At 38.5% G+C, this 13,192-nt stretch overlaps 1 protein-coding gene across 2 annotated transcripts in view; it reads right to left on the reverse strand.

Moving 5' to 3' along the window:
* Positions 1-9,422: 9,422 nt before the first annotated feature.
* Positions 9,423-13,192, reverse strand: part of kntc1 (kinetochore associated 1) — a 39,379-nt gene continuing 35,609 nt past the window's right edge. For both annotated transcript variants that reach the window (XM_034299215.2, XM_034299214.2), the window contains exons 54-61: positions 13,117-13,173; positions 12,398-12,452; positions 12,215-12,278; positions 11,902-12,031; positions 10,771-10,860; positions 10,520-10,674; positions 9,878-9,980; positions 9,423-9,602 (exon numbers count right to left, since the gene is read on the reverse strand). In XM_034299215.2, coding sequence (XP_034155106.2) covers positions 9,567-9,602; positions 9,878-9,980; positions 10,520-10,674; positions 10,771-10,860; positions 11,902-12,031; positions 12,215-12,278; positions 12,398-12,452; positions 13,117-13,173 — 690 coding nt within the window. In that variant the 3' untranslated portion in view covers positions 9,423-9,566. The remainder of the gene's footprint in view (positions 9,603-9,877; positions 9,981-10,519; positions 10,675-10,770; positions 10,861-11,901; positions 12,032-12,214; positions 12,279-12,397; positions 12,453-13,116; positions 13,174-13,192) is intronic.

Genomic DNA, 13,192 nt, shown 5'->3' on the forward strand with positions numbered 1-13,192 from the left:
CAGGCGGAGTCAAGGCGATTTTTTTGTCTTCAGTAGCTGATTAATTAACACGGCGAGCGCTTGTTAGCTAAACATCCCCAAACAGGCGGTTTTCCTCAAAACCAAAAAACACAAATAAGCTGTGGGCCCCAAGGACGTTCTTTATATGTACATATATACACGGCTATAATATTTAAATCTTGCCAGTATTTTTATTATTTTTTTAACGTCAAGTTTAATTCGCAGTCTGTTCAGGCAATATGCCAGGACACCTATATATACAGAAAGATCCAATCAGAGGTCGTCTATCGTACGTCAAGAGAAAGTGAGCCAATCAGATTACTTATTGGGCGGGACAAAACCTCGGTGTAAATATTACACACGTGACTATTAGAGAGTCGCGTTTTACTGCAATAATAATAATTATTATTATTATTATTATTTTAAATCAGTCTAATTTCAGAGAAATTGCAAAAAAAAAAAGGATCGGTAGAGAAAAAAGGCTCAGTATGAAATGTCTGTCATATATAACGTCTTCGAACACGTTGATTTCTCACATTACCCATCTTTTCTACTGCACCTAGAGTTTTTATAAAAAGCTGTAAATGTTTATATAAATAAAGATTTTAGAATAAAATTGCATACCTACGTTTATATGAATTTCCAGTCATCACTCCCCAGTGAGTATGTAGCTGTAGCTGTAAGTGGATTGTCTCACTCTTTCCACATGTGCATGCTAGCCCTCTTTAAACATCTTTGCTACACGTCAAAAAAAAAAAAAAAAAACCTCTGAAATATTAGCAAGAAAAAAAAAAATCTAAAATGCAGTGGCACGTGCGTGTAGCCTCCAATACAACTGGCCCTGTGATAATATTTCAGGGGGGAAAAAAATGCACCAAGTTTCATCTATAATGCAGTACTTGGACCTTAACATAACACACAAAGTAGTTGCCAAACAAAAAAAAAAAAAAAAAGGGCACTGATTAAATAAAGCTTAATGAGCCTTAGGATACTTTGTCTAACACTGATTTCCTCAGGAAAGGCTGTAGCCAGTTTACAGAAAGACAAACACTGAGGAGAAGAGGAAAGGTGGAGGAGAAAAGGAGAACAGGAAAGGCATCCAGTGAAACAGAGGATTTATTTATAACACAACACGAAAGTCTACAATTCTTCACTCTGTGTTTGTGATTTAATTTGCTTATGTGCTTTAATAAGATAAGAATATAAGAATGCACATTGTAAGGGTTAAATAAGGGTTATAATCTACCCACATACAGGAAGTATTAGAATGAACACAGCTCAGAGATTTGACACATGTAGGCAAGTCCATTATCAAACACTTACAGTTACAGTTAAAGTTATAGTTAGATTTTTGATGCATTGGTGCTGCATCATTAGTATTTCACATTTTGGCAGTGCTTTAATATGAGATAATGACACTGACAGAGGGGATAGGTTTTAAATGAATGTAAGCTTTATTACAAAAGTTTGGTTTTGTATTTTATTAAGTGCCAATCGAAATCAGTGAGGCACATGACTCAAACCTTTTTCATTATATGCACAACACTTTCCTAAAGAGCTCCATACATTCTTCCAGTAACCTGCATTATATACAGAACAAACCGACACCAAACTGAAGCACACACCAGGATGTGAACCTTGACATGGTTGCATATCTTTATTTAGTATTTACAACAAAAGATCCTTGGTCATGAGTGAAAATTAAATATATACCAGATCTAAATGTAACTAAAAACCTACGTTGAATGACTTTGCATAGCAAGTTTTCTAAACTAGATTGCCTGTGTGTCTAAGCCAATGACTATGAGATATGAGAGGCACCATTTACTCCCATTCAGACAGTGGCTCCGCCTCTCACATACCCATATTGGTGATGGACACGGTACTTGTTAAATGTCAGGAGCGCACATGCTGTGAAATATTACCTGACCTGCAACTTAAGATGCTGCACTGGCCTCCTCACAGTGGGAAGTACAAAGTTATTAATTAATATGTAAAATGATAAATTGAAGTTGTATCATTTTGACAAGTATATTGATTTTACCATTGTCAGGAAAAAATTACAGAGCTTTGAATCATGACTGACTGAGCTGCCATTTACTTTGTAGCTGACATTATCCATCATTTTAATCGAAGTAATGAAAGTATAAATACCTTGCCATTGTATTTATAATCAGATAACTCCTATTAAATGCATTTATCGTAAGGAAAAATATTAGAGAGATATCACGGTCAACTGAACTTGTATATATATATATATATATATATATATATATATATATATATAAATATATATAAAACACAACAGAACACTAATCTCTAAAAAATTACTTGTGGAGACAAAAATGTAAAATGTAAGTTTTGGTCTTTTTCCATTCACTAACATGGGAATGGGCAGGGTTAAACATTTTACACACTCCTTGGAGACATTTTGGCTTCACTTATGTTCCTGCATGACAATGCCCCTGTGCACAAAGTGAGACATAGTTTACCAAAGTTGGAGTGGAAGAACTCGAGTGTCCTGCACAGAGCCCTGACCTCAACCCCACTGAACACCTTTGGGATGAACTGGAACACCGACTGCACCCCAGACCTCTTCATCCAACATCAGCGTCTGACCTCACTAATGCTCTTGTAGCGGAGTGATCACAAATCCCCACAGCCACACTCCAAAATCTAGTGGAAAGCCTTCCCAGAAGAGTGGAGGCTGTTACAGCAGAAAAGAGGGGACCAACTTTAGAACAGGATTCTCAACAAGCACATACAGGTATGATGGTCAGGTGTCTACATGCTTTTGGCTATATAATGCATCATGGTCACTCGTCTAAGCGAAAAATATTGGTGATGACGCAGCTCTCTGATTAATTCCAGGGTTTGCTACACTGAAGATGATTAACACTATGAGAAAAAAGACTATGTGAGATCTCTGACTGGTCATTTTTCTTTAGTAGCCGACGGGCTTACCTGATTAGTTTTATGACTTATTGTAAAGTTTAAGAGTCAGCGAAAGTTCAGAATGACAAAAATCACCATTGTTATCACAAAAAATGAAGTACTTATGATCTGGTTGTTACTCAGTTGTAACTCAGGGATTAATTAACTCGAAAATGAATGCAGATAGCAAGACTTGGCCCATCACCTAAAACAACTGACTTGCGGGAAGGAACCTTGCAAAAATAAACTTACAAAAAAAAAATACACATTTGTGATGCACAATAACACTGCCTTGATTTCACAAAATCAAGATTTTTGATATATGGGACAGATAATGGGCAAATGAATTTGATAGCAACCATATGATGGATTTTTGCAAAACTTAGTAGACCGCTAAAGGACCTCATCGTAAGGGTCTGTAAGAAGTTTTGTGTAATTCATCTCTAGGTGGCACTGTAATTTGCAAATATATATACCAACATAAGTTGAAGTTAAGAAAAAAGATTTGACATCATTTGAAACTATGGGGTGATATCTCAGCAACAGCTTGACCTGCTGCCTTCCAATTTACTATATCTCAATCGGAGCAATCAATGGCTTCCTTCCCATGGGGACAGAAAGTACTTGGTCCCCCTTAATTGCTGGTAGCAGCTTGTATCTTGGAAGTAGACATGAAATTTGAAAAACTATAATGGTATAACAAATAGGGGTGTATATTTGGGTGGGAGGGGGAATGTGGGGAGAAGTGGGAAAGGGGGGTAGTGCTCACTAGCTAATGCTATGTTGAGGGAAGCCAGATAGCTAGCTGGATATCAGGTCAGAGTGACTTGTCTCACTCAGGGGTCTGGATTAGTTGATCACAGTGGGGATTACCAATGGATGACTTATGTAATAACACATTGCATGCTGGGTATTTTTGTTTTGCTATATCAGTGTGTGAAAACAGGAAATTGATACAAAATCATGAATTCTGTTCAAACACTGACACTGAGCAATATGATACCATATAATACAAGGTATGTTTATTGATGGAGACTTCAAAGCACTTCTGTAAGTCCCTCTGGATAAGGGCATCTGCCAAATGACATAAATGTAAATGTAAATGTATGTAAAATATTACATACATAAAACATATTGAATTTTAATTTTTTGTCTGAGGTATACCACTGGTCTGAATTATTCAAAGTGTATATTTATATAATCTCAAATATCAGTCTGAATGTTATGAGACTCTTTCGTGGCCCACTAGCCAACACGTTGCACTTTCTCCTTTCGCCTGCTGATGGCAGCAGATTAATTTACAGAGTGATATTTAGTCATGGGCACAGACAAAAAGTGCAAAGTTAACAGTGCAATGAGGAAACTGCAAAAGAGCTAGAAACCACTAAGATTGGAAAACCTTTCATGAATTCTTGAAAGAGTCCTTAACTAAAGTGGATCTGAAACCAAGTATTAAAAATGACAATTGAATGTATAATTACCGTCCAATGTATAATAGTTTGTCCAATTACTTTTGGTCCCTGAAATAGGAGGGGACACCACAACAGATTTCAGTATGTATTCATTTTTTGTGTGGGATTCAAACCAGGTTATTGTCTAGGCCATGCAAAGCTTTCTTCAGTTATTTTGGCTTTATTAGTTGTTCTTGGTGAAACTGATGAGTTCAGATTCTCCTCTAATATGTACCATTACACAGCACCATTCATGTTACATGACCAGCTGAATTATTCCCAAAGAACTATAAGTTTGTTTCATCTGACCAAAGCATATAATTCCAGTAGAGTTCTGATTTGTATAGATGATTTTAGATGCACATCTCTGTAATTCTTCTTTAGCAGAGGAGTTTTGCATTGGGTGTAGGAATGGATATTTGTTGCTGCTTTGTTGGCACAAAGTTGGACCAAGGTTGAAATCCACCTTGCTAAAGATGGTCCAACTTTGTGCCAGGATGGCAGACAGAATTTCAGCCAGCTTTATGTCCATCTTGCCAACATTGGGCTGACAGTGGGCCAATGTTGTACAAGTGTTGGACTAGCAGGGGAGACAGATATTCAGCCACCTTTAAACCCACCTTGCCAATATTGGTCGACCTTTAAATCTATTTAGCCAATGTTGGGCCAGCAAGGCCAACAGAATTTCAGTCACCATTAAATCCATCTTGCCAACGATGGGCTAATATTGGGCCGTAGGGTTGAGAAAACGGACTTAAAGGTAGCAAAAACTCTGTCAACTCTGATGTCTACTGTTGGAAATGTGGGTTTAAAGGCAGCTGAAAGACTGTCAGCCCTACTGGGACAAAGTTGGCCAAAGCTTGAAATTCACCTTGATAATGTTAGGCCAATGTTGGACCAATGTTTTGCCAGAAATGCTGAAAATCCTTCGGCCTTTCTGGCCCAGCATTAGCAAGGTGTATTTAAAGGTGGGTGAAATTCTGTCAGCCCAGTTGGCACAACATCTGTTGCCTGTGTTGGCCCAGCTTTGCGCTACAAGGTAGAGTAGGTGGATTTAAGGGTAGCAAAAAGACGGTCAGCCTTGCTGACCCAATGCTAGCCCAACATCAGCTGATTGTATGGCAAGGTGCATTTAAATGTGGCTCAAAGTCTGTCTAGCCTGCTGGGCTAACGTTGACCCAACGTTGGCAAGGGAGATTAAAAGGTGCCTGAAAGTCTATCGGCCCCGTTGGCCCAACAACAGACTGTGCGCCCCATCTTGCTAACAAAGTGGATTTAAAAGGTGGCAAAAACAATGTCAGCCTTGCTGTCCCAACGCTGGCCCAAAATTGGCTGAATGTTGGCAAGGTAGATTTAAAAACAACTAAAAGACTTTCCAGCCTCCTGGGTTAACTTTGGTCCAATGTTGTTAAGGGGGATTTAAAGGCAGCCGAAAGTCTGTCTGACCCGCTGGGCTAACACTGTCTCAGCTTTGGCAAAGAGGGATTTAAACATGTCAGGCCCTGCTGACATAACATTGGCAAGGTGGATTTAAAGGTGACAAAATGCCTGTCAGCCCTGTTGGGACAACATTGGCCCAAAGTTGAAAACTTCTTTGACAATATTGGGCTAAAGTTGTACCAGCATGGACTACAGACTTTGTGCCCCATCTTGCCAATTGTTGGGCCAACGTCGACATAATGTTCGGCCAGTTGGCCAAAAAACTTTCAGCCACATTTCTTCACAAAGCCACAAATCTATCTTGCTAAAATTGGGCCTGCTACATTTAAAATCCACCTTGCCAAAGTTATGCCATCTTTAAGTCCACCTTGCTATTCGTGCATGGGTGGACAGCAGGACCAATAAGCTTTGGCCAGCCTTTAAATCCATTTTGCCAAATTTGGACCATCAAGGGTGACAGACATTCCCATGCTTTTAAAGGATCCATTTAAATCCACTTTGCCAACGTTAGGGGAATTTTGCTCCAGCAGGGCCAACAGTCTTTCGGCCACCATTAAACCCATTTTTGCTAACATTGGGCAAGCTTTAAGCCACAGGGCTGACAAGGTGGCTTTAAAGGTGGCAGAAGGTCTGTCAGCCCTGCTGACCCAACAATGGCTGTATGCTGGCAAGGTGGATTTAAATGTGGCTGAAAGTCTGTCCAGCCTGCTGGACAAAGTCTGTCGGGCCTTTTGCCAGCATTGTGTAGGGAGAAGCTGACACACTTTCGGGCTACTCTAAAATCCACCTTGCCAATGTTGGGCCAGCAAGGCCAACAGACATTTAGCCTCCTTGAAATCTATCTTGCAGTGTAGGGCCAGTGTTGGCACAACTTTGTGCCAGCAAGTCCTACATACTTTCATAATTCTGTTGGCACAACAGTGGCCCACGCTTGAAATCCACCTTGCCAACATCAGTCCAATGTTGTGCCAGCAGGGCCAACAGACTTTTGGCCTCTTTAAATCCACCTTTCCAACACTGGGCCAGCATTGTCCATAAACTGTCTGTAATTAAGTTTCACACTTTAGTATCACGATTGTTTCTACAGTAGTTTCCATGTTTTCCTTTTTACTCCATCCTCACCTTCCCTGCTTACCATTCTAATAGCAGGTGACCCCACCTGGCTCCACCCCTTCCTCTCCTCACCTCCTTTCTTAATTAAAAAAAAAAAAAAATACAATATTTGTAAACATTAACTGTTAGTACACAATATACAGTAACCCATAAAATAATGATCATGAATATAATATAGACTCACTGTCCACTTTATTAGGACCACCTGTACACCTGCACATTCATGCACTTTTCTAATCAGCCAATCATGTGGCAGCAGCATGATGCATAAAATCATACAGATACAGGTCAAGAGCTTCAGTTAATATTCACATCAAACATCAGAACAAATCATGAAACTGCTGATCTCCTGAGATTTTCACACACAGCAGACTCTTACACAGAATTTGTGAGAAAAAATAAAAAAACATTAAGTGAGTGAAAGTTCTGTGGGTAGAAACACCTTGTTGATAAGAGAGGTCAGAGGAAAATGGCCAGATTCGTTCGAGCTGCCAGGAAGGATATAGTAACTGAAATAATCACTCTTTATATCCATGGTGAGCAGAAAAGCATCTCAGAACACACAACACATGAAAGCTTGAGGTGGATGGGCTACAGCAGCAGGAGACCACACCAGGTTCCTCTCCTGTCAGCCAAGAACAAGAATCTGAGGGTGTCATGGACACAGACTCACCGAAACAGAACAGTTGAAGACTGGAAAAAGACCAGGTGATTTTTATTTTCTAATCTTCAACTGTACAGCTTGGGAGAGCCTGTGTCCATGATAGCCTCAAATTCCTCTTCTTGGCTGACAGGAGTGGAACCCGATGTGCATCATATCTTTATCATATCTGTCTTTATGCACGGTACAAACACCAAACCAAATCTAAACACATTAAATGCATAAATTGCATTAAATTCTGAAATTCATGTAAAGTTATCACTGATAATATAATTTATAATGAAAACCTTTGTATACATACATACGTACATACATATATATGTCATTAAGCAGCGAGATTAAATAGCTGAACACACTGACTGTTATTATTGGTAAAGTTTGACACTAAACCTTGCACGCATGCGCATAATTTTGAATAACTTTGGTAACGTGTGTATCAACAGAGATGGTCTACAGAGGACACAGAGCAGTTCATAAAAATCGAGTATCTCTGATAACAGAAGGTGCTCTGTTGATGTCTCATTCATCGTTGTATCATTTGACTTACTGACACGACATCGCTGAACCTTCCGAGACATAATAATAATAATAATAATAATAATAATAAAAATAAATGTCACCTCACCTGTCACTGAGGATCATTTCATCATTTGGGCTTCACAGGTCACAGATTGCACTTATTTAAAGAAACATAATCCAGCTATTTCGAGATTAGCCACATTATTCAAATATATACTGTTATATTATTTATTTATTTGATAGCTTTTTATTCACTGAATTTACCACCAAACAGACTCTAATCATGTAAAGTTACATGTAGATTTCAAATCATAATATGTGAAAAGAAAATCCTTAGAGCTCCATGCAATAAAAAAAATATTTCAGCTTTCATAATATATAAATTTCAAATCAAAATTGCACATTTGTCTAATCTTCCTTACCATTAATAAAACAAAATACCCAGCACACAATACTAAGAGGTGTTGACTATTTAAATGTGAAGGAAAAATGTCTGTCATTTTCTAAAGAGGGGGCCACGGTGGTTTAGTAGTCAGCAGTGTTGCCTCACACCTCTGGGGTTTGGGGTTTGGATCCCGTCTCCACCCCGTGTGCGCTGAGTTCGCATGTTCTCCCTGTGCATTGGGGGTTTTCTCCGGGTACTCCGGTTTCCTCCCCCAGTCCAAAGACATGCATTGTAGGCTGAGTGGCATTTCCAAATTGTCCTTAGTGAGTGAATGGGTGTGTGTGTGCGATTGTGCCCTGTGATGGATTGACACCCTGTGTTGTGCCCAGAGTCCCTCACAGGGAATAGGCTCCAGGCTCCCTGTGTAGGATAAGTGGTACAGAAGATGGATGGATTGGCTTAAATATGTCCTCAAAACTGCAAGTGTGTCTGAATTGGCCCTAATGAAAAGAGTAAAACCGTATTAAAAGGTAACAAATGTTTTTATCCACCTTTGAATTTGAATGAATACAGCCAACCAATGTTATCTGTGATGAAATTTTACTAGTGGCTTCATCTGTTCATCATTTCTTCCCCTTTTCTTTACTCGCCTTCATACCACAGCACTGCATGTAGATTCAGAGCTAGCATCTCTAGCTTGTAACCATCGTCTGAGATACAATTCTTCTGTCCTCCAAAGCAGTGAAAGGCTCCGTTTTTTTTCTCTTCTTGCTTTTTTCTGTCTTCTAACTTTAATCATTTGTTAACGCGAGAGAGTATTATATTTTTATTCTATTAATATTTTTGTGATGTTTATAGGGCAGAAAGAAGCAGAAAAGAGCAAGTGAGAGGAAAATGAATGTGGACTTCATAGATGAAATACTTTTCATTGATATTTATACTGATGTGGGAATACAATGCAAACAGGATCAGACCAACATACATTTATATAACAGTCTTTTCTATATAAAAAGTGCAAATATATTGTTTGGCTTTCATATTAGATAAGTTACAGTGACTGGTGTCAACCCCGGGATTCCACTGTTTGTGCCAAAAATTCCTGAAATTGGGAGAAAAAAAAAAAAAAAAGAAAAATACATTTTTCACATATTCAACTTATGCTTATAGAAAATGTTAAAATACAGAAAGTCTATTCACTCCAGAATGTCAATGCTATGAATTTAATATGACCTCACATACATTCAAATACATTGTCCCAGTGTTAGTTATGGCCAATCCCATATTAAACTCTCCCAGTAGTCTAATCCATCATGTGTGATGCACATGAAGCCAGTAATGGTGTGTTTAAAACACTACTTTGTTGTTTTTCATTACCTTAATGGGGTCAGAACAAACAGGGCTCTCTGCGCTCCTTTCTCCCCCTTTCAGCTCAGTGTATCTCATGTATTCCTGAGCGAGACCTATGGCCTCTTCCCTCCTGTTAGCACAGAAACCAAAAAACAACGTGATAAGTCAGAATAAAACACAACACGGCATGCTGTTATAGGAAAATAATCAACAAAGCGGTGGATAATCTCACTATCAGGTGTCACCCAGAAGAGGACGGGTTTCCCTTTTGAGTCTGGTTCCTCTAAAGGTTGTTTCAGGGAGATTTTCTTTGCCACTGTCACCTCTGCTTTGTTAATTAGGGATTTAATTCTACATCTGGATTTCTGTAAAGCTGCTTTCTGGCAATGTTTACTGTTAGAAGTGATATATTATTGATATTCTATTGACTGACTGTTCTAAAGTCAACAGAGATATGTGAAAATTTAGGCAAAATTTGAGAAAACAAAATTTTTGTGAGAAGAAAACAGCAAAAAGTGCTACCTTGTTAGTGCTCATAAAATATGGTATTTCTCAAAAAGTAGTGATTAATTGCTTTTACATTAGCCATCATTTAAGCAATCTGGATCAAAGTCTAACATAAAACCTGGGAAGTCAGGGTGAAAACTATGATATTTAGGAGCAACTTGCCTGTTGTTATTGTTCAGGTAGTTAACCATCTCCTCCACCTGATCAGACTGAGCCTTTAAGACCAAGTGCTTCATGAGGGGCCGAAAGTGCTCGCTTTTCATCAAGCACTGGTAGCGGCCGTTTTTAAAGAGGAACGTCAGCACGGTGTCCCTGATCTGCAAACAACGACGAAATGGTCAGGAAGACCACCAATTATGAGTTAACCACAGAAAAACACACACACTTATTTCAGTAAAGAAAGGCAGCCCAACCTGAGAAGGAAAGCCTGCTAGTTCTCCCGTGCTCATACTTTCCACCAGCTGATCCAGGATGACCGTTGGATTACAGGACAACAGCAAGGTCTGATTTGGAGATATAATTAGAAAACAATGAACATTCATTTCCCCTGCATTTCAATTTTAGAAGTACCTTTTAGGTTGTTGTTGTTATAGGATAATAATCAACGACAGGGAGTTGTGATGTGGCCCAAAGGAAGTAACAGAGTTACTGTTACCACATTGATTATTTTACATTAACAGCACGTCTTGTAGTGTTTTATTCATCTTATACTACAGCAATTTTCCACCTAGATGTACCATTTATTTGTTTATAATTATGTTTAATGTTGTGGAGCATCCATAAAACAAGTTTATCACTTACATTACAACAGATATACACAGTCATTAGAGCAGCTATGATACATCGCTCACTCGTCTGTCCTGACACTGGAGACTCCTTTCAAAAACGCTCAAATAAAACCTCACCATATCAACATCTTCCACTATACAAGTCCCTGTGATGGTTGTTGCTATAGAAATCATAACGTATTAGAACGAGCGCATTAATATTAACCTGTGATTTGTCTTGCAGCCAAAATTACAGTCAGAGCTGCTGTTACAGAAAATTAATCAAACCTTCTGACCAACGAGAATCGAGCATTCGACAGTGTTTCGTATAAAACCTAATGTACAGAGTGTCCCAAAAGTCTCTATACGTGGGAGGAAATTAACACTTTTTAGCAAAATGTCTACCAAAATTTTTCATTCTTCGTTTATATTATATATATTTTTCAGACAGGCTTTAAGAATGCCTTTGAAAAAAGACGAACGTATTGAAATCATTCTCACGGCTGGATAAGGAAGCTGCCGCAAGTTTGCAATCATGCAGAGATCATGTAAATAAAGTTACATTTTGCTAAAAATGTGTTAATTTCCTCTGTGTATGCAGACTTTTGGGACACCCTGTATAACCAACACCCATATAACCCACGGAATATTGATATAAACGCTGAAACTAGATTCTTCGTTTCACTATTTGAAATAGATCATATTTATAAAACCATGTGGTTTTTTTTTTGTGTGTGTAAATCCCACAAAGTTTTTTCAGACACATATTGAGCTCACCTGGATTTGTTGTTCCCTCTTTTTGGAGCAGGGGATGAGTAGGAGCGTGCCGAGAGAATAGGCCATCAAGTTAAACTGGGCAAAGCGCTTGGCAATGCCAATGAGATCCAGATTCAACAGAAATGGACATCTGATCACAACACACAAGCAAACACCATTACAGCTTGTATTAAGACTCTTAATATACAAATGACTAAAGAATTGGTATTCACATCTAATAAATTGTAGTTATTATATTATAACTTAGAAGGAAGCACGAACGACTTAGAGAAAGTTGTTTTGTTTATCGTATCTTATAAAAAAAAACACCTACTTTAGCAGAAGAACAAATGTCTTATAGAAAGTGGCTTGTTGATGTGGACTCAGAGGAAGAGATGCTGTAAAATATAACGAGATAAAACATTTAGTTTATACACACGCTTCAATATCTTACCAACTGTCCGTGTCTTTTCAGTTTGTATATACAAGCAAGTTGTACAGAAACTCATTAATTTACCCGTCATAAAAGGGGCTAGAATCACACTGCGCCAGGTTCTGGAGAAACTTGGAACCTGGAGAAAAATTTGACATGACTTTACAGTACAAAAAAAATTCAAAAGTGATTGTGCTCATTTGTAAGGTGTTTTTCTTCAGTCAAACATACAATGCTGTGGTGGACAAAAATGATAAATTCATTAGGTAGTCCACTGGGCAATTAAACTATCCAGTGTGGTGCCCAGTCCCATGCTTTGGTTGCTTGGAAATTTAGTAGACTAATCTAAAAAAAAGTGGTAGCTGATGTATTTTAACCAACGTATGGCAAGCTACTTAGCTAGTTAGCTAGCATTAGTGAGTATATAAATTCATGTGTAGACTCAAACAGCAGCTCACGCTATAGTTACAGCTTCAGGGTGCGTCATATCACCATGAAGTGCGTTTTGTTTACATATAGATAACAAGTAAATCTTCTGTTTTGCAAGTCAGTAGGTTTCTTTCTTTCTCTGGTTGTTACACAAGACAATACGCTTGTGATGGCTAGCCTGCTATTCCGCACCTATGAATAAAAAACAAGTAGCACAGAAATGTATTCACTGATCTGTCCGTGCCTGCAGTGTAACCGGATAGTAGGCCACTGGCATTTAAACAAACAACACACTGACAAAAAATAAATAAATACACACTGAAAAATTTGATATTTGTGTATTTAATTATACTGCGACAGAAATAAGTGATTACCTCTAAAAGGCTGGGCACTGCTCGGAGAGTTTCCAGAATCTTCTGCAAGTAGCTGATCTACACAGGGGCCAGAGTT

The sequence above is a fragment of the Pangasianodon hypophthalmus genome, chromosome 24, assembly GCF_027358585.1.
Source record: "Pangasianodon hypophthalmus isolate fPanHyp1 chromosome 24, fPanHyp1.pri, whole genome shotgun sequence".
Lineage (NCBI taxonomy): Eukaryota > Metazoa > Chordata > Actinopteri > Siluriformes > Pangasiidae > Pangasianodon > Pangasianodon hypophthalmus.